This window comes from Littorina saxatilis, linkage group LG8 (genome assembly GCF_037325665.1).
Source record: "Littorina saxatilis isolate snail1 linkage group LG8, US_GU_Lsax_2.0, whole genome shotgun sequence".
Lineage (NCBI taxonomy): Eukaryota > Metazoa > Mollusca > Gastropoda > Littorinimorpha > Littorinidae > Littorina > Littorina saxatilis.
Genome location: NC_090252.1, coordinates 35,773,872 through 35,796,184, shown reverse-complemented (window position 1 = coordinate 35,796,184; position 22,313 = coordinate 35,773,872). Strand labels below are relative to the sequence as shown.

Here is a 22,313-nt window from a genome sequence, read left to right as displayed (position 1 = left end):
CAAAATTTAGTTTAATTCTAGACAGTAAATAAATCTTTTTTGAAACTGTTTTACAAAAACACAGAGAGACAGAGACAGAGACATAGAGAGAGACACAAACACAGACAGACAGACAGACAGACAGACAGACAGACAGACAGAGACACAGAGACAGAATTATTTATCAGTCGAAAGTAATAGAATAAGCAGTGGTTTGCTTTTTTGCATCTTTAGTTTCACATCGTTTGTCATCGTTTGCCTTCCAAGTCTGAACAAAGCTGACCACCTCAAGTTATTACTGTGGACTGGTGAATGAAGGGGGATCCCTGCCAAACGTTTACGTCATGTCATTATGCAGTGGGCTAAATACTCTTATTTTTGCAAATCAGTATTGGATCACTGCTCTTTGTTGGGTCAGTTTCTCCATTGTGGGGTAAACAGTGGGGCCCGGTATGGTACTTTGAGAAGCAAAGGCACACAAACTAACCGGTGAAATACGTATTATTGTGCATGAAGTCTTAATGAGAACCTTTCTTAAATCATGCTAAGTTTTAAATGTCTAACCTGCATACTTGATGCCGAGGCTATTGTGTGTACACGGTTTGCTGCCTATCATTGAAATAGAACTAACAAGTTAAATTGAATCAACCCCGAGTCCATATTATGTGTGTTTTCGCAATAACGCAGGTGGCCAATTACATCAACATTGGCAAAATCTCTCCCCCCCCCCCCCCCCCCCAACTTTTTTTTTTTTTTTTAATAAACCCCACAAAATTCGTGATCGTTAATCTTGTCTAACCAATTATCAACAAGAGACTAAAGCTGTGTGACACGGTGATCTCTCTCTCTCTCTCTCTCTCTCTCTCTCTCTCTCTCTCTCTCTCTCTCTCTCTCTCTCTCTCTCTCTCTCTCTCTCTCTCTCTCTCTCTCTCTCTCTTTCTCTCTCTCTCTCTCTCTCTCTCTCTCTCTCTCTCTCTCTCTCACTCTCTCTCGCTCTGGTTAATATACCAACAAGAAGTACAGCATCTACCAAAACTTTAATTGATCATATATATGCCTCTAACAAACAAAACATAACTGAACTATGTAAACCTACTTTTTCTTGCAGTGATCACTTTCTCATATGTGTAACCTGGTTAAAAAAAAAAGGGGGGGGCATTAAAATACCCCAACCTGGCCACAAGACAATCACTTATGGATGCTTTTCAAAGTTTGACAAAGATACCTTTTTAGAAGAACTCGCATCAGCCTCGTTGTCAAATGTTTACAGTTTCACTGACCCAAATGAGGCGCTTAAATATTGGCTGACTATCGTTACGGTTATCTATGATAAACATGCATCATTTAAATCAAAACGAGTAAAACACACTCCATATCCAAAATGGATATCTCATGATATTCAAACAAAAACTCACATGAGAGATAACTTAAAAAGGCTAGGGAAACACGAAGAAGAAGCAAGAGTCCAAAGGAACAAAGTTAATGCGTTTGATTTTTTTCATGAAAAGAACTGCTTAACGGTCCCCCCGCGGGTTAGGGGGAAGAATTTACCCGATGCTCCCCAGCATGTCGTAAGAGGCGACCAACGGATTCTGTTTCTCCTTTTACCCTTGTTAAGTGTTTCTTGTATAGAATATAGTCAATGTTTGTAAAGCTTTTTAGTCAAGCAGTATGTAAGAAATGTTAAGTCCTTTGTACTGGAAACTTGCATTCTCCCAGTAAGGTAATATATTGTACTACGTTGCAAGCCCCTGGAGCAATTTTTTGATTAGTGCTTTTGTGAACAAGAAACAATTAACAAGTGGCTCTATCCCATCTCCCCCCCGCCCCTTTCCCCGTCGCGATATAACCTTCGTGGTTGAAAACGACGTTAAACACCAAATAAAGAAAGAAACTGCTTAACGGAAATATTTTCAAAAACTTGCATCCTCTACGTCAAAGAGTGCCTCCAAAATGGGCATAACAGCTGATGAACTAAACTCTCATTTTTCATCAGTAACCAGTAAGGTTATCTGTAATTAAAAATGTATCTGATCAGAACGATCTTCACATACTAAATGAATTATGTAAATCAAAAAACGTAACTTCATATTGAAATATCCCCTTGATTACCGTATTATTATGAGATCAAATAACCAAAGGTAATTAATCGCTCTTTATGCATACGACATGTGTAATAGAGTAAGCGAGCGTTGTAAAATGTACTATCAAATAAACCAGCAGGGACACTGCCGGCCGATTATCTCCCTTGACCTTCTGTTGGGTCAACTAGGCCACAAATCCACTTTTCTGTTAATCTGGAGAAAAAAAAGGGTTGACCCACAAAACTTCCTTTTTGTATGGCTACTTTGTGTGTTTCTTGTTACTCTATTCATGTTGATGCATGTGTCGATCGCATGAGCGGTCAGAACAAGAGGCTCTTGCGTCAATTTTGACGGGAACAACAACAAAAACGACCCGGTGGATTGGTTTGAAACTTTCAGGGTCTTACGCCTACATACGAGCAATATTTGAGGTAAAAAAAAAAATCCGTACAGGCATTTATTCACATGTTATGCAATCTGCCGGAAAAGTGTTAAAAACGCTATCACAGGTTTGATAATGTACATTAAAAAAAGAATCACGACTTGGCGTGCAAATAGACACACGATTTTAACCAGTACCTCCAAAGTTACATTTGACTGTACCAATCGTTTTTATTTTTCTCTCATGTGTTTACATTACTAGCATAATTATTTACATAAGTGATCGTGTTCAAATGAAACTTTCGTAGTACTTGTTACAACTATTTCATCATACATTTATTTACAAATTCTGTAGCATTTCTATACAATCAATATTTGTCCATTATTTCTTCATTGTTATATCAATTGCTTTACATCATTACTCGTCGAATGAAAAGGAGTATATTCATGATTTAAAAACTGATGAGTTTCTCATTCAAAACAACTGGTTTATCACGTTTTCTTTGTCCCGTCAAGTTATGTATATGTTACAGTTAATCTGTGAAACCAGGGAATACGTGTATTAACTAAACTAAACACATGAATTAACTGTTTTTTTCCGTCAGTTAATTCATGTACTACCTAGTTAATACACGTATTCCCTGGTTTCACAGATTAACTGTAACATATATATCTCTGCTGGCAAGTGCGTGTCGCACATATCCAAATTTCATTGAGGTGTCCTGAACTGTACCGTGTTGCGCAGTTTTGTCAATGCACTTGTGCAGTTTCAGTCCTCCGCCTTTTTCTTTTTGTACAGTATCTCCTACTTGAGACTTGCCTGACAAGCTCCTGGCGCCCAAGAAGCCAATTGAGGCCTCCCGTTTATCAGCAGATCGATGTACTTATTGAACTTTTTGAGCCAGTCTTCTACTGGAATCACAATCCCAGTGTTCACAATACCATTTTTCTGACTCGTTGTGTACAGTTTTGGGCCGCCCTGGCTGTAGAAGCACAGACCGTAATAATAGTTGATTTTCACCTCCACGACATACATACTTGCAACAGGTTGGCCGTTGTCAATCACAGGCAGAAAATTAACCATCACCACGTCTTGTTGATGTTCACGCGTGCCAATCCACATGAGTTCTTTGTCAATGTTCTCTGTGAACAATGCTCTTATTTCATCTTGATCTTTGGGGGTGAGGCAAACACCTTGAGTTATGAGCTTTCCAGTTGCACACCCTGACGCTGTTTTCTCTTCTTGTATACCGATATAAACAGAACCTCCCCCTTGAATTTTGGTGAACGCCGATATGTATGGCTCTGATTTTTCCCAACAGTACTCTGCGACTTTCATTTTTGGGTCAAATGCTTTAGCTTGCGTGCAAATATTCTCACTCAATGGAATAGATGCAACGGGCCTTGCGTTGTGCGCATTGTTAGAACGGCCATTTCCAACATGACGAAGAGTCCTGGTAACCATGACCTGTTGGTCTTTGATCAACGTGATAGGTCCTCTGTTCACGCTGAAATCCCGACCTTCCTTCGGTCTGAACCCAGTGATATGGTCGACAAAATCATTCATCTGTCCATATGTTGGTGGCTCCGTTCCCTTGCTTACTGAAAACCTTGTGTTGAAATCCCACACACTGTATGGTCGAGAACCGACTCGGGGAAGGACTCTATACAAAACGTGTTGAGCGTCCAGCAGATACCGCTCATATACCTCTTGATACAGAGCATTGTCTGGAATCAATGCCAACAACTTACAGTCAACTTTCTGGTCCAAAAGATCGATGTGTATATCTTGATCAGCATGAATTATAACTGAGCCCCCACTTCCGTTTAAAAAACTGTTAATCACGTGGAAGAACTCATCAATTGGTTTTGCTACATTTCGTTTGATTGTCCTGGTACACTCTTCAAACTTGTTTGTTAAAAGCACACGATCGGGATGGTTTCGTTTGTGCTTTTGGCAAACTTGGCACGACAGGCCTGTAACAGAAGAAACACTCATGCAAAGGGAGAGTATTTGAATTAGTGAGGGACTTCCCTCACTCTGTATGACTCATTTGAATGTAAAGGCAACTTAAAGACATTGGATACCGATTAAAAACCAAAAAAATTACTTTGCCTGTGATATTTTCAAGTGTGTTGAAACAAGTGTGAACAAATTTGAAAAATCAATCGGACAGACTTTATGATACATAATTTTGAATATAATAGCATGCCAGAATAATATATACGAGGTTTGGGTAATTGAAAGTAGAATATGACCGATCAGTTACAATCACGGGACCTATTTTGAAAATGGTACTAATCCCTGGTTTACATTTGATGTAATGATGTGGGTTTTTTGCATTATTGTAACGTGTCTTTCCGATATGGCTGGAAATAGATATAATATATATTTTATAACATAGGCGTTTTCGTAGGCTAAAATTAGATCAGTTTCTCAATTCGCATGTCTTGGGGCATCCGAGCGATTTAAACAAAAATGATACTTTGCAGAGTCAACACAATCGCTAATAAAAAAAAATAATTGACCCCGAGACATGTTCGCACCAACCTGCAAAAAGTACCATTACCCCCATTTTGAAAAAATGGCATCAGAAGAGGTAAAAGTGATCGTACTCTGAAAATAAATGCACGTTAATGCTGTTTCAAATTGTATCAATTACCCGGCCCAACCCTCGTTTAAATAATTCTTGGCATGTCATCATACATGTATTTAGAATTCTTTATCACACCGACCGTCCGGTAAATCTCCCAATTTTGTTCACGTTTTGTTCTACAAACACTGAAGATATCACAGACAAAATATCGTCACAATATTCGCAAAATCGAATTTTGAGGTCAACCGTTGTCGTATGTTTTTAACCGCAAATCAATGACAACAACCACGACTACAACAACCGTTAAAAAAACTCTCTAACAACAAGGACACATTAGGCAATGTACGTATTCACTGATTTTATATATCATTTGTTTCATATGCATCTGGTTGGGTCACATACAAGCGTACGCTCACAAATGACGAGCATTTAGGTTATTCAAAATTGACGTAAAAATCAAATTTTCAGGAAGATAATGGAATATACAATAATGAGAAACTACTCATGTGCATAATTATACCACATGTTTCTTATATTGTAATACTGACCAGCCATGATGTCTTTGGTTGGACTTGACTAACATCAGTCCAGGCTACCTGTATTAAGAGAAGAGAACATTTTCGTGTATGGTGGAAATGTTGGGACTTCTGATTTACTCATTACCGTTTATCAGATTAAAGTTAATAGAAGAGGCAAATATATTCCCCCACAAAATGCGACTCAGATGCGCATTGTATGCTCATACCTTCATGTTAGCAATTTTATATCAAGTCCCCTCCTTTTGCAAAGAGAGAGAGAGAGAGAGAGAGAGAGAGAGAGAGAGAGAGAGAGAGACACAGAGAGAGAGAGAGAGAGAGAGAGAGAGAGAGAGAGAGAGAGAGAGAGAGAGAGAGAGAGAGAGAATTGAATTGAATTGAATTGAATTGAATTGAATTGAATTGAATTGAAATGTTTTTACGAGGGTAACAGAATAAGCAATGTATACATGCTTTTTTTCATCCGGCCCTCGCCCATTGAAGGGTAACAAACAAGAAGAAATAGAAGATAAGTTTAACTATAGTAAAATAAGACATTTTAAGTTGCTTTGTGATTCTTTAGCAATGCTTGAAAATTATATATAACAGAGAAATATTTGTTTGTATAAAAAAAATCCTTCATGCATTATATATAATCATGTTTTGCAATATAATCAGAGAGTACAGTTATATTTTGCCAGCTGCTTGATAATATTTCTTAGAAGTTTTGTAAAAGAAACAGCATGTAACATTCCTTGAATGATGTTTCATGAATTCGTAATTTAATTATATTAGGAATGGCGTTCCACATAATTGCTCCAGAATATGATAGACTCGACTTGTACAGGTCAATTCTTGGAGTTGGGGTAATTAATTTGTTACATTTTCTATAATGATTTATTTTGAAATTTGAGGCAATAAGTGTTGGTGCATTCCCTGACATAATTCTATACATCATCACACCTTTGTTATATGCAAATCTATCTTTGATAGAAAGAATTTGCAATCGTTTATAATCAGTCATGGAAAGAGATGTATTTTTTAAAATAATTAATTTAACAGCTCGTCTATGTAAACTGCCCAAGTGTTTCAAAGTGTGTTTGCACTTGCAGAGTCCCACACTGTGGAAACATAGTCAATAGCTGACTGAATATGTGCCTGAAAAAAAGTTTTTGTGCGAAGGTCTAGAAAGTGTTTGATTTTTGATAACTGAAATATTTTTTTTTATATGTTTTTACAAAGTGTGTCTACCTGTTTTGACCAAGACAGGTTATTGTCAATGGTTATTCCCAAGACTTTATGGCTATCAACTTCGGTAACATCTTGATTTCGTATTAGCAATGTCGGAAATCCAGATGTTAGATTTTGTCTTATTTGCCTCGTGATAAGTAGCATGCATTTAGTTTTATTTGGATTCAGTGACATATGGTTTAGTTCTGACCATTCAAGTAATCGATCAATGTTTTCTTGGATGATATTTGCTAGTTTAATAAGATCTTGGTGACTAGAATGAATTGTAGTATCATCTGCAAATAGTTCACACATGCATTTTACAAATAGAGGTAGGTCGTTTATGTATAGAAAATAGTAATAGACCAAGAATAGAACCTTGTGGTACTCTAAACCTTACTGTTTGCTTACAAGAGTATGATTGTTTCAGATAATTACTTTGCTGTCTGTCTGACAGGAAAGATTTTAAAATGTTTATGGAATCTGTTGCAAATCCATAAATCTCAAGCTTTTTGAAAACCTGCACGGTCGCCTGGTGGTAAGGCGTCCGCCCCGTGATCGGGAGGTCGTGGGTTCGAACCCCGGCCGGGTCATACCTAAGACTTTAAAATTGGCAATCTAGTGGCTGCTCCGCCTGGCGTCTGGCATTATGGGGTTAGTGCTAGGACTGGTTGGTCCGGTGTCAGAATAATGTGACTGGGTGAGACATGAAGCCTGTGCTGCGACTTCTGTCTTGTGTGTGGCGCACGTTATATATGTCAAAGCAGCACAGCCCTGATATGGCCCTTCGTGGTCGGCTGGGCGTTTAGCAAATAAACAAACAAACAAACAAAAGCTTTTTGAAAAGGAGTTTATGGTCAATTAGGTCAAAAGCTTTAGCAAAGTCAACAAATAGAGCAGCACAGAACTGATTATTATTAATGTTTGTCAGCCATTGGTCTACTAAACTAATAAGCGCTGTTTGACATGAGTGTTTTTGCCTAAAACCTGATTGATTATCATGGATCAATTTATTGTTCTCAAAGTGAGAAAGGATGTGTTTATTGATATGTTTTTCAAGAGGCTTCGAAAAGATTGATAGAATTGATATTGGTCTATAATTTGAAGGATTTGTAGTATCTCCTGATTTTAAGAGAGAAATCACTTTAGCCTGTTTGAATTGTTTAGGAAAAAAGCGTTTGTCAATACAAAGGTTATAGATAAATGTCAATGTATCTGTGATAATTGGAGCTGCCATTTTTATAATTTTTGCATCCAGACCATCTATGTCACGTGTTCCGGTTTGTTTTAGATGCTGAAGATGAGCGTAAACATCCAGTATAGTCATTGGTGTAGAGAGAGAGAGAGAGAGAGAGAGAGAGAGAGAGAGAGACAGACAGACAGACAGACAGACAGCCAGACAGACAGACAGACAGAGACACAGACAGAGACAGAGAGAGAAAGTGTGTGTGTGTGTGTGTGTGTGTGTGTGTGTGTGTGTGTGTGTGTGTGTGTGTGTGTGTGTGTGTGTGTGTGTGTGTGATAAGCTGATTACAGCAATATTGTAAATTCCAGAGAGTGGTTCTCGACAAAACTTGAATTTAATACTCATTCGAACTTTTTTCCCTCATAAGATCTGCAAAGAAAGTTTGTCTGCAACAAAAGAAGACTGTTAAAGTAAGAGTACCCCTGAGATCAGGAAGTTAAACTGGAATAGATCACTCGCTCAGTTGACGTGTCCCAAAAATTAAGAAAGACAGCATTTATAAAGGATTGTCTGAAATTATTTATTTGAGCTCTAAAATAGTTTTTCCTTCTTTTTTATTTCACTAACTTTTGTAGTGGTGCTTCTTGTGTCGAATAATAATACCCTATTCATATATACAAGTTTCATATAATATATTATAAATAAACCCTTAATGCCAATTTTTCTGTTTGTTTCTCCCATTGCCAGAATTTAAACTTACATAAAAATTATCATTTCAAATTTTTGTGTCACTTTCATTAAAGTTTTGTCAGGAGTAGACTTAAAGCTTGCTTTGTGTGAAAAATAGTTGGGGATATGAGTAGCAGAAGCAGTTACAAATTCAGCGCCTTATGCTGGGTATGCATACTTTTTACTGTGGTTAAAAGGATACATTACCTGAGATGTAACAAAGTTTTACCAAATTGGGGTCCCTTTTTGATATGTAATTTCATTTTTGTTTGTGTTTCATACTTGAAATTTAGTTTCAACAGTGTGTTTAACGTTTTTTTTTCTTTGAATTTAACAATAAGTAAACAGTCTTTTCTGTTCTGTTGTGTGCACATGTTCCTCTATCAGCCTTCTTCTTCTTTCGATCATTCGATTGTTGACTTGCTTACATATCGATAGTAAAATCTTTATCATTTCTTCAGCAGAGTTCTTGTGACATAAAAACCCTAATACCTCATATTCAAGGTTCAGCCGTTGTCCATGGCGACCCGTTTGTAAATAAAATAAGTTTGCTGTTTTGATCTGAATAATGCATGATGTAGCTAGACAATGCGTGATTTAGCTTATTAATGCATTACATACACAAATGTAAGAAATGCATTTTTTTCAAAATATAGAATTCTTTTATTTACAAAAAAATTACTATTGCTGTATTTACTTATAACAATTTAATTTAGATACTCAATCAAACGATTGATCATTTAATTAGATACTGAATTGTTTAACAGAAAATGCATAATGGATTAGGCAATGAATCTCTTACTGTACTATCCAGTAAATAATGCATTATTCATCATTGTTTGCTAAGTAATGTATTAGTTAACTGCCAATGGTCAATAGTGTATTATATAACGCCCTAAATCTAAACTCTAAAAACTAAACTAGCTCGACGTAAGATTAGGATCGAGGTACATGTTGTTTAACATATTTTATAGAGGCGATATCACAACAAAATTGTAAATATATTTAATGCAAATCGCTCTTATAGTTATGAAGCTAGACGGATCTGGCCAAAAATAGTTTCGGGACATGAAATAGTTCATTGTAAATAATGCATATTTTAGTGAACAATACTGATTAAAATAATGCATTATTAAGCAGACAGAGCTGTAGAGATTCATTATTAAGCAAAGAATGCTTTTTTTGTTAATTCATTATCTAAGTAAATAATCAATTGCTTAATAGAGTGTTTAAAAACAAACGTTTATTGTGTAAACAATGGTTATTTATGGCAATACATTTGTAAAGAAATTAAGTTGTGTGTGTGTGTGATCTAAATAATGCATTATTGAACTAAAAATAGATCATTTAGCTAAATACTGCATCGTTTAGGTAAATACTGCATTATTTGGACAAATTATGCTTTATTGATTTTAATAAAGAATTATTTAGAGAATGCATTATTTAGATCACAACAGAAAAACCTTAATTTATTATCTTAGATGTTACGAGCGCAAGGCGTTCATTTTCTGATCCTTATCTAGCCCTACCACTTCTTGGACTTACAGACAAATTACTTTGAAAGAATTGTTTTGTACCTTTACAATTTTATCTTAGAAGTAGGCTTAAACCTCAAGAAAAATCGGCACAAAACTGCAAATAAACTACCCGCACGAAGTTTTTTGTAATAGTTGTGAATAGCAAAAAAACCCACTTTATCGTTAGTTCAGTGTAGTCATGAGGCGTGATGTTTTAACTCGTGCGTCGTTTCAACTCTGCAGATATATATACATACATATACTTGTCGCATCAAAATGGCAGGCCCTGTCCTTACAATGAAATAACAAAACTGAGCTGTTAATAACTTCCGTGTCGCAATAAACCTGTGTCAAACACCAGCCGGGACGACAGTTCTGTGAACTAAACACGGTCTTACTCTTGTAAAATGAACGTAGCATTTTGCAAGAAAAAGACACTACATGGAGCATAGACGTACATTTTCAAGCCGACGCTCGAACCATCGTCTTACCGTACACGCAAGGTCACCATGCATGCATACACACACCTTGCAATATTTTGCTCACATCATTCAGAGTCACTACAGCCGTTCCCACCTTGAAACTAGAAAAAGGAATAGATAGTCACTCGACTGCAACGAAGCGCCGCCATTATTGTCGTACACTGAAACAGGAACCCAAACTGGGTCAGCAGACACTTAATGGTACAGTCAAACCTGTCAATAACGACCACCAATGCAGAAATTTCCCTCTTTGTAGATCCTTTCAACTCGCCCAAAACAGAGATGCATGGAGGGAGCTGATTGGCGGCCTATACCCCAGACGGGGTCACAGGCGTAGGTGAGGTGAGGTGAGATCCTTTCAGGTGGTGCGAATGGTAAGAAAGGGTGGCCAAGTGGTAAAGTGCACTTGCCTCGGAAGCGAGAGGTTGCGAGTTCGACCCTGGGTTGGGGCGTAAGTAATTTTCTTCCCCCTTTCCTAGCCCAGGTGGTGGGTTCAAGTGGCGCTAGTCTTTCGGATGAGACGAAAAACCGAGGTCCCGTTGTGTACACTACATTGGGGTGTGCACGTTAAAGATCCCACGATTGACAAAAGGGTCTTTCCTGGCAAAAATGTATAGGCATAGATTAAAAAAATGTCCATCAAATACCCGTGTGACTTGGAATAATAGGCCGTAATGGCTTGAGATTTACTGGCCGATGTGAATGCGTGATATATTGTGTAAACATTCATTCTCACAAGGCAGAAATTAATATGTAAAGCGCTTAGAGAACGTCAAGCGCTATATAAATCTCCCATATAAATAAATAAATAAGTAATGTGGTCGTAACCGAGAGGTGGTCGTCAGGGTAGGTTCGGCAAAATGCCTTCTTTATCCTGAAGGCTATGTTGTGAATCATGATAATTTTAGCCCAGCTTGTACCTAGGGTAAGATCGGTCTTCAAACTTGACATTTATCCCGAAAAATAGCTGTTTTGTGTACAGTATGGGAATGGTTTGGCAAATTAATTTGGTAACTGATATACATGTCAATCAGTGATAATGTTTTGAACAAAATATCCCTCTACTGAGCAACCAGGATGTTAATTGCGCGCGCACAAGGACAGGTGAACATTTGAGCACAACGTGGTTTTTCTTCTTCTTCAGCGTTCGACGGCAACGTGATTCGATTCATACAAAGTTAAAACACAACCCAGTGTATTTACAGGTTTTTCCTGTGAGGGGAGGGTTTGCAAGAAATGTTCTTAGAAAAGTTCTGTTTTATACTTTAAGCCAACTATGAACGAACCCATTTGAGCTGAGATTGAGATCTTTAGAACTATTTGTGTTCTTGGAAACTACCACATTTTCTCCAAATCACGCAGTCAAGTCACAGGGTGTAGTTTGCAGATAGATGTCCTGTGCTGTTTCGGCTCACCCAGTATCTGTAACAAATAAACTAAAGCTCTGAAGTTAAAGACCCACTCCGCTTCACAGAACATTTAGAGAGCGATTGAATCTTTTCCTGAAAGCAGCAATAAACATACTAACCTGATGAAACACATTCGCAATATTATTCGCCCACTCACTTAAATGACGCATACAGGTCCCTTTAGAGGCTACTTAGCACACATAAACCCCAAAGCAGTTCTCGATGTTTATTCAACCCCAAGCTATCAGGGCCCTGCGTGACCAACTGTATTCTCACATAGCATTGAGTCATTTGCGGTTTTAAAGCGACTTTATATCTGCAATAATGTGTTATTGTGCATCTTTGAATCTAAAGTACAACAAATGACTGCCAGTGACGCAAACCGATTGGGGGTTTGCTCCAAAGAAACTGTAGTGATTTTCAGAAACTTCGTCTGCTCGTCTTGGTAAGATGCAGCTCATGTGATGTGATGTGATGGTAGCCACGCAGTACGTTTTTTTAAGCGCAATACTCAATCAATACAGGCACAGCAACAAACAGTTTCAAATCTTCGAAAATCTCAGTAGACTAGCATCACCCAAATGGTAAAGTCGCATGCTTTTTGGTAGCCTTTTTCCCCGTCATAAAGAGAAAAGCGCTGCATCTTACATACACCAGCGAACTCATTCACCTCGCTTGACCTACATCCGGGCTCCCTACTTAAACATTTTCAAACCTTCGAGTTGTGCTGACTTAGTCGTGTTATTAAAGGAATGCTTTCGTGTTTTTACAATGTTTGTCTCACAAGCTGTCTTTTTATTCTTATGATTTTAAAACTTCTGTCGAACACCATAACGAGGTTTTGGATTCGAATATAAACTACCCAAACACTATTTTTCAGCTGATCTTATCAGGCGGAAGTTCAGTGGAATTACCCCGGGATAAGTCATTACCGAAAGTAGGAAGGCTTGGCTAGCCAAAACCTGAAGACCGAGCTTACAATTTTAAAAATGTAAGTGGTTAAGTGAGTTCCTAATCTTTAAGCTTCCGACCTGAAATCCAATCACATAGTCTGGACTGAGTCTAGGATTGACCACATGTTTTATCAATTTAGGGCCTCAACTTTTCTTTAAAACCGGATATGACGACATTAAAGACATGTTTCGAGAGAAACGAATCAATAAGACATCTGTTGATATTATTTGGAAGAATTGACATATAAAGTTCCATAAAAGACTGACTGGTAGTTTTCATTCACTTGCTCTACACTGAACACGCACACACACACACGCACGCACGCACACTAACACACACACACACACACACACGCACACAAACACACACGAACGCACACGCACACGCACACACACACACACACACACACACACACACACACCATCACCTTAATTGTCTAAATTCCCAATCTATTTGTAAATTTTTAGTTAAAATATTGACCAAACAAAAAGAAAAGAACGAATGCACTACATTTATTTGAGGTCTTAAACGACTGACAGAGTGTAGTTCAGCGCCATGAGAGTAGCACCAATAAGAATATAATGATGGCAACAACCCCCCCTCCGCCTCTCTTTTCTCAATGTGTTCCCTACAAGAGAGGGTGCACCATAGGTGTGCTGAATAACGTTTCAAAGTTTAAGGTGAAGGCCGGTAGCACAAATATGGTAGTAGGACAATGTAGTCAAATGGCAACTATGCTACGATATATCTTGTAGTGGAGACTCGCTAAAGAAGGGATGTTTATAAACCCATGTAAAAGCTATGATACACAGTGTTGTTAATCTTGAATATTCACGTATAATTCTTGTACAGTCCAGCCTGTTACTTTTCAGGACTAGCCATTTGAGCATAGGCATTTAAAGGGCCATTCGTATCATAACAAATATGTTCATTTGCATCTGATTTAGAATGAAAACAACGCCGCCGCCATTTTAAGTACGAAAATGACTTATAAAGCTAGCCTAAAATGGCGTCAGGAAGGAATGGTGCTCCGCTTTAAGCTTTAGTATTGCAATGCTAATGTTAACGTTCATGATGAAATGTCACTGTGTCATTTTGTTTTGACGATTGATTATAACGGCTGGAAAACTTTATGGCAGATCTTAAAGGCGTCTTGACTCTCGTGCCTTGGAACAAATACTGTGATAACACTTGATTTGAAGAGTATGTAGCAGCCATACGTGTCAGGTAAGCCGATACCTTCCTTCTGTTATGAGCAGTCATGTTATTTTACCGCAGATCTGCTAAGAACTCAACATGGGATTCCACTTGTACACGTAACGAACATCACCACTATATATATCAATAATAATATGGCTGCTTTTTAAGCACCGTGGCTAGTGTTTAATAACTAGTTTTTCAGACTCGGTCTGTTGATTTTTGGTGTGTATCCAAGTCGTAATACTAATAGTACTTTCTGCAAATATATGTCAATGACAACTGAGCTGATTTAAACCAAATGCCCTCCGTTACCTCCATGTCGCGTCCGGTGACTTTTGCATAGCACTGTTAAAATGCACCGTTCTTTGATAAATGTACAATTACTAGTGCTTAATTAAAAACAAGAGAGAGAGAGAGAGAGAGAGAGAGAGAGAGAGAGAGAGAGAGAGAGAGAGAGAGAGAGAGAGAAAGAGAGAGAGAGAGAGAGGGGAGGGGGGGATGGTTTGAATGTCTTGAACTAAACCGAGCTGAGCTTAAATGAGATTAAACTATATTTCGAGGTTAACTTAATGTGCTATCAAACATGTTTTAATTTTTACATGGCCCTCGTCCGTGAAGTGATAACAGACTGAGAAAATTCTAGATAAAACAAACAAACAAACAAACATTATGTACAGCATTGAACATAAAAACATGGCTGTTTATTGTGCACGAAAAACCCCAGTGATTCATTGACAATGACATAACTTACATCTTGCTGTTGAAGACAAGCGCTCCTTTCTCACAAAACAACTTAAGCTGAATATTTGCACACAATGACTTCTCTCGTCGTATTCTGTTCTCTTCCTAAATTGTAATAGTATTACAGTAACTCACTAACTGTCCTAGACTCTCAACATTATAAATAGTAGAAACATCATTTCTTAAAAAAAATAAAGAGAGAGAGGTGGGGATAGTGAGGCAGAGAGACAGAGAAAAAGACAAACAGACAGACAGAGAGACAGGCAGGCAGGTCCCCCATTCCTGTCACCAATCTAAATCATTGCTCAGTTCAGTATGAAATAGGACGGCGTAATGGCGCCTTTTGCCTAGATGTAACCACAAATTATGGTTTTGGAATGAAATCTTTCAATTTCTTTATGTCAAAGCATTCACTTGGATCAAACTTACTATAACTTTCTAACAGCATATGTACCTCCAGCAATGGCGTCTGCATCAGCACAAGAACCAGCATTATTAACCCACGACAACGGTGAGTTACTTTCAACCTTTTATTGTTATATCATCCAGAGTTTTGAGAAGTGCTTCACCATTAGATTTATATTTTTCAGCTTGGTGGTATTTTGCTTGGTTGTCAAACGGTAAAACGAACAAACTACATAAGGGGCATTTTCTTTTTCAACAAACTGCTCTTAAAATTAAACATTTGATTTGGATTTTGGATTCAAAACATATTGTAACACTGCAGGGAATGTATTTAATAGAGCTTAAGTGTCTTAAATGACCTACACCCAACAGTCAAATAGAAATATATAGTGTCCTAAATATTTTAGTTATATTTTCTGAAATATATGAAGGCAAATATTTAAAAACAATCTCCTCAAAAGTTTTGGTGATGAATATGGAATATGTCTATTAATGATGATCCGAATTTTCGCCCCCACATGATAGAATGATGTTTATTATATAAACTTTGAGCTCGCTGGGATACTTTCTTGTTCTCAATTCTCAGGTCATTTGTGCATTGTTCCGATTTAGGAACTAACGCAACAGTGTTATCGATGCTGATGCTATTTAATAATTTACTCCGATATGTTGGCAGAATGTTCTGCATGTTTGAAATATTTCAGCAGAAAATAGTAACATTTGTCGTGTTTGTACTATATAATCCCCAAAAATTGCTTGGAGATATTTTCTAAAAAAAGATGTGTGTGTGTGTGTGTGTGTGTGTGTGTGTGTGTGTGTGTGTGTGTGTGTGTGTGTGTGTGCTTACATTAAGTCTGATAGTCACACTTTGATGTATGCTCATCCTAACTATGTAAGGCAACTGGAAAAAATCACTTATTTGGGTAGAAAATGAAAGTTTGCACTGGATGGAATGCAGGAAATTCAGATTGCGATCCACTCGAATATTAAGCGAATCTTGTCAGTAACACACACACACAAACACAAACACACATACACACACACACACACACACACACAACACACACACACACACACACACACACACACACACACACACACACACACACACACACACACACACACACACACACACACACACGCAGAGCAACCGAACTTTAAGTAGCATAGATATGGAGTATTTATGAACAATGTGTATTAGGTATGCTTTCATTGATGCATGGTAAATGACCCTTGAACTCCTCAAGGTTACATTCGCCGTAAAACGTCTTCAAAATGGCTACTTTTTTTCCTTTCACACTTGTTCTTTTGAAGTTGATGGGAAGACGGATGCTCCTGCTGAACGAATGCAGCAGTTATTGGAGAAAATAACAACATGTAAGCATTTTGTTTCAAAGAAATGTTTTGCATAATGCAATTATAAAAACTCTGTTCTACTTGATATTTTTACCCAGCAACTAAATGCTTAAAAGAGTAAGTCACAAAACAGGGAGGGGGGGGGGGGGGGGGTAGTATTGAAAGAATGTTGGATTTTGTTTGCCATAATTATATACCAATCGATCCTTTTACAAACTTTTTTTTTATAATCACCATCAAATATATCAAGATTGTACTGGTCGCTATATCCAAAGGAGCCTCCTTGTCAACAAAGAATAACGTAGTGCAAGGAAACAATACATTCAGGATGGCGTTGGTTGTCCTATACTCTTCTGGCTATTGTGTTTATCTCTGTGATCTGTGATTTGGAATGGTGCGTCTTGTAAGAATGCCTAACTCACCAAAGAAGTTATCATATGTTTATTTTAGAAGAGATTATGTGGGTATTCAACGTATTATGCTGCTTAGGCCAAAAAAAATATGTCTGTTTACGGTAACCCGACCGACCCTAGTTTTTTTGCCCGACCCTAATCTTTTTTTTGTGGATCGTCTGAAAAAAAAACCGCATCCATAATAGAGCTGTTTGCGCTCAAACAGCAGACGACAGAAGGGAGGTAAGCTCAAAGTACTGTTAGGAGTAGTTATGTTGGGCAAAAACAGGGATTGATGAGAAGAAATGAACTGTGAAACATCATAGAGAGGGGAGAGAAAAAAAAAAGAAAAAAAGAAGAAAAAATAAGAAAGACAAAAAATTGAAAAAAAAAAAAATTGAAAAAAAAAGCCGACCTACCGACCCTATTTTTTCACCCTATGTTACCGTAAAGAGACCTCTTTTTTTTTTTTTGCCTCAGCAAGACCATGGGTCGGAGATCGGCAGCAATTACATTTTTTTTTATCAAAAGCGTAATTCGGGAAAATTAAAGACAGTGAAAGAAGATAATTACGTCGATGAAAATTTGTGTTCTTTTATTTTTCAGATCGCAGAGAAGACTACGTTAAAAACGAGAGGCTGGTTGGAGCGCATCCTTTGTTTTTGGACGCTACGTACACACCCAGCTTCGAAGATAAAAGTAAATATTTCATTTGGCCAGCGGATACGCAGGGCAGAGGAGAAAAACTATTTTTGAGCTACGTGAAAATAAAAGTTTTGAAAAGCCAATATCGAAACACTGTATTAAGAACCCACACATATCATGTTTGCCTCCACATGCATTCTGAGGGTAGTGTTACATTAACATCGATCACACTGAGAGTGCAGCAAGCATCTTCGCCGAATTTTATTTTCAAAACGCGTGTGTGTGGTGACATTGCAAGTCAGCTAAGGATTCGCCCAAAACTGAACTCGCATGAGAAATTATTCGAAATGTGTTTTTTATGCCTTCTGTAATTGCTAATTGCTTCTGATACTGAGACTTTTAATGCTGTTCGTCTTACATTTCACGCACAGAAGGTAAAGACTTGGTGTTCAACTTGGTTATACTTTTCAGGTCAGAATCAACACAGACAGCTTGAAAAGCTCGATGTACCCGGCTACGATAGGATTGTGGGTATTTTGAGCGAGTACGCAGAGGAATCTCCAGAATGGTGTGAATGGACTTCAGAGACATTACAGGAGGATCTGAGTCTACCAATAACGAGCCCCCCGCCTTGCAGGCTGGTTCAGGTTTTCATGATAGGAGTACATCTTTCACCATTCGTCCTGACATGCTACGACGATACTTCGAAGGAGGAAGAGGTCAGACAGTACGCTAATCAGACAGCAAGCGCGCTGAAATGGCGTTTGCTGGAGTTTTGCCATCTAGATTTTCTTCTTCTGCCTTGCATTGCGACCAAAAACTTTGATCTGGCAGCTTTGAAAGAAGAAATTATGAACATGCTCGAAGATCTGTCGGAGTGCTTTGGCGGTGCGACACATCTAGACGATGATATGTTTCACACAATGAAAGAAGCCACAACTGCCCTGGCTGGTTTAACGTCTTTGCCGTGTCTTTTGGATGCTGATGAAACGGCTGAGGTAGGGGTTTTCTTTATCAATACTTTTCAAAACAGAAAGGGGTTGCGTGTCGCTATCACTACTTATCATTTGTGCTTCGTGTCATTTTCCCTTCGCGTCAGTTTCACTACGGGCAGCTACATTACTACGTTGATTATTGCTACATTTGGTGTTTAATTTCTCTCAAATTCAAGTACCTTATATGCGCATCTTCTACGGTATATAGAGGCTGATTCTGAGTGTCACATTTCTTTTAGATGGTTGAATAGAAAACGACTGAAATGCAGTGTTCTTTTTTTGTGTCCCTACAGATGCGACAGGAAGTGATGGAGAGAGAGTGGAGGGGTCTTTTGTCCCTTCTGATCGAAAAACTGTCAAAACAACAACAGCAGATAAAGGACCGTGTGTCGATCAAAACCTTATCCCTGAGGCCTTCAAAAGATGGAGAGTTCAAAGCGTCACTTGCTGTCATTGAAGCTGTCAAACGATTGAGCCTTAGAAACACTTTCAGTTTGAAATCATCAGTCTTTAACAAGAAATTGCCGCGTTGCTTGCAGTAAGTATGCATTACGATTTGATATCATCATCACCAGTGTTGTTCCGAGCCTCGGAAGAAAAATGGTCTATTTGACCAGGTTTGGAAATATGTACAGTAAAAAAAAAAAAAAACAAGTAAATTTTAAGGGGCTTATTGTCCGTCGGGTCTTAATTGCCTATATTGGACATGAATTGGTTTATACGATTCGAGTTTTTACGCCCTCACAGCTTTTGATGTATGCGTATCAGCCATCTGCACTTATGGTAGAATGACCAAGATCTTTAACGTGCCATTGTGGTGACACGGGGGTGGGAGATGGATACCGTCTCTGGGTCTGCACATAAAGTTGACCCGTGTCCGTCCCGTCCCGGATTCGAACCAGCGACCTTTCGATCACAAGTCCAGTGCTCTACCACCTGAGCTACCCGGGCCCCGTGTACAGGTGAAAATAACTTGGCTTTGTATGAAAATTGATGGACAGTCGATCGGCCAAGAGACAGACCATGCGACACTTACAACCCGTATGCGTCAGAGACAGAAAACGAAGGCCTCGGAACACCACTGTATCATTAACTAATTACTTACTGTTTTAGTTTGGCTTTGAGGGGTAAAAAAAAGGGATTAGAGGAGAACACAGTTTTGTGAGGAGTACATGCAGAGTCTTAAAGCCACGCTTTTTAATGTTTATGCTAGCAGTAACATTTTCGAGTGACAGGTTTTGGAAGCAGACAACAAGCACCACACCAATCTCAGTTACATCTGAAGGATACATTTCAAATATGCTGTATTTTGTTTGTTGTAATAAATTGGACACTTGAAGACTAGGTCCCAATTGATAATTGGAATCCGTGCCTGAACATTCTTTAAAAATATGATTGGAAACGACACACAGATATTTTTGTTGTGTAGCTTATCCTCTTATTTTCAAACAAAAACAAACAAGCAAGCAAACAAACAAGTAAACAAACAAGCAAGCAAGCATACGAACAAAATAACTAACATAAGTAGCACACCCTGTCATTGTATCATATCTTTTTGTAACATTGGGCTGAGCTGTGAATATGCTTCACATATTGTAACAAACTCTGTGCAGCCTACTAAACACCGAGATGAACAAGAGATACGACGTATGCCTTCATCTCTCGACATGCAAGGACGGTGAATCCCCTCAAGAAGTCCTGGCCCTCAACACTCATGATGATTCCAAACTACAGAGGGCAGTCAGCGTCAGATGTGAACTGCAATGTGAGTATGACCTTTTGAATAATTAGATACATGAAATTCATACATTTGTTGTCGACTTATATAACCCGATTAAGTAGCTTGAATAAAGTAGTCAGAATATTGCATTTTTCAGGTATTATGGAGCCGTGTTTGTTTCTTTAAAGGCACAATTGGCCTCCCGTAAACCATCGCAGATACTGTCAGGCTTTTACACACAGTACAAACACCCTTTCGTTTAAACACTCACCACTTGAGAACATCCTAGGTGCCCTCCGTAAAGAATTAGCAATTTTCAAAGAATTTATTTTTGCGTGGTTTTTCTTACCCCTGAGCCATCGTGAACCCGTGTTATCCAGTTTCCTTTTTTTACAATGTAGTCGTCAGTTTGTAATTTGAATGCGACTCGCTGTAAGCTTATCTGCAATAGCACGTTATTATGTACCTCTAAATCTGAACGAAACAAACGGCTGGGATTCACAAGAACTCTAGCGATGGCTTTTGACTGTTCAGAGGAACTGGCGATAGGCATAAACCGTCGTCTGCTACGAGAACCACGACCTTGCGTGACCCTGCTTCCGGGCTTTTCTTTTTTCAAACTTTCAAAACTTCAAATTGTACTGATCTTGTCTTGATGAAAAAAGAATTCTTTTATGATTTAAGAACAAGCTGTCAATTTATTATTTAGATTTTAAAAGTTAGGTCTAGCATCAAAACGAGGCGCCTGATAGTCCGTTCGGACAGTCCACGAAAATAAATTCTTGGAAAATGTCTCACTCTCGACAGAAAGCAGCCAGGATGTTCCCGTTCGGTGAGCGTTCAAATTGAAGTATGCTTGCACTGTATGTAGAGGCTCTGGGAGCTCAGTGATGGTTTTCGGGATGCTTACTGTGCCTTTAGTAAACTTTTCGGCACAGTTTTGTGGACAATGTAAAAGCTAGTGGAAAGACATCACGGTATTGATCAAAATTAGTGTCCCAAATTTAAAAGGCGCTGATACAAGACACCACACATTGCAGAGGGTAAAAACGATAACAATGTGTTGAAAAACAGCGACAATTTTGACATTTAAAGTCGATTTGTTCCGTACACTTTACTGTCATGCGCAAGCAACATAATGCCACTACGCACTATTGATGGAGAGAGTTACTTTAGGAAACTAAACTTTAATTTTATCGACATCGGTTTCCGTCCGTCCGAGACAAGATGATTGTTTTTCTCTTACATCTTTATCAAAATGCAAGTATGAAAAACCAACACCTCTCTGAAATCGTGATCCGAGGTTACGACGTAAAGTGGTCTACAACAGGCAAAACTGTGTAACTTTTAAATAAGAGAAGAAATTCAAGTCAAGTGGCACAGTAACCATCCTAAAAATATCAAGCCTGTTTACATGCCTAACACATTTGTGTCAGTGCTTATACGCTAATGAAACTTTGGCAGTCCTTGTATCGATCATTTTTCTAAAACCATACGACGTCATAATGTTTTGGACAGAAGTGAATAATGTTATGTCGAGTTTAAATGCTTTTTTGGAATCATTGCATAACAAAAGTAAGTCAAGTAGGGGAAGGGCTCCTAATATGGACCACCTTTTTATTATAGCTTTTTTTTTTTTTTTTCCCCGTTCATGGGCTGAAACTCCCACGGCTTTTACGTGTATGACCGTTTTTACCCCGCCATTTAGGCAGCCATACTCCGCTTTCGGAGGAAGCATGCTGGGTATTTTCGTGTTTCTATAACCCACCGAACTCTGACATGGATTACAGGATTTT

At 38.3% G+C, this 22,313-nt stretch overlaps 2 protein-coding genes across 5 annotated transcripts; one reads left to right on the top strand and one right to left on the bottom strand.

Moving 5' to 3' along the window:
• Positions 1-1,092: 1,092 nt before the first annotated feature.
• Positions 1,093-11,046, bottom strand: LOC138973405 (uncharacterized). 4 transcript variants are annotated; one of them, XM_070346123.1, is made up of 3 exons: positions 10,677-11,046; positions 5,590-5,637; positions 1,093-4,421 (listed from the first exon to the last, which is right to left on the bottom strand). In XM_070346123.1, exons 2-3 carry the CDS (start codon positions 5,594-5,596, stop codon positions 3,250-3,252), a joined length of 1,179 nt encoding a protein of 392 aa, XP_070202224.1. In that variant the 5' UTR covers positions 5,597-5,637; positions 10,677-11,046; the 3' UTR covers positions 1,093-3,249. The 4 variants fall into 4 exon arrangements, with proteins under 4 accessions (XP_070202224.1, XP_070202226.1, XP_070202227.1 ...); XM_070346125.1 differs by having other exon boundaries at positions 10,746-11,046; XM_070346126.1 differs by having other exon boundaries at positions 10,765-11,046.
• A 2,553-nt stretch (positions 11,047-13,599) lies between these two features.
• LOC138974623 (uncharacterized) lies at positions 13,600-21,967 on the top strand. The gene is made up of 8 exons (XM_070347347.1): positions 13,600-14,290; positions 15,450-15,515; positions 16,724-16,786; positions 17,764-17,856; positions 18,274-18,800; positions 19,091-19,335; positions 20,411-20,562; positions 21,954-21,967. The coding sequence occupies exons 2-8, from the start codon at positions 15,467-15,469 to the stop codon at positions 21,965-21,967; spliced, it is 1,143 nt and encodes a 380-aa protein (XP_070203448.1). The 5' UTR covers positions 13,600-14,290; positions 15,450-15,466.
• Positions 21,968-22,313: the final 346 nt, after the last annotated feature.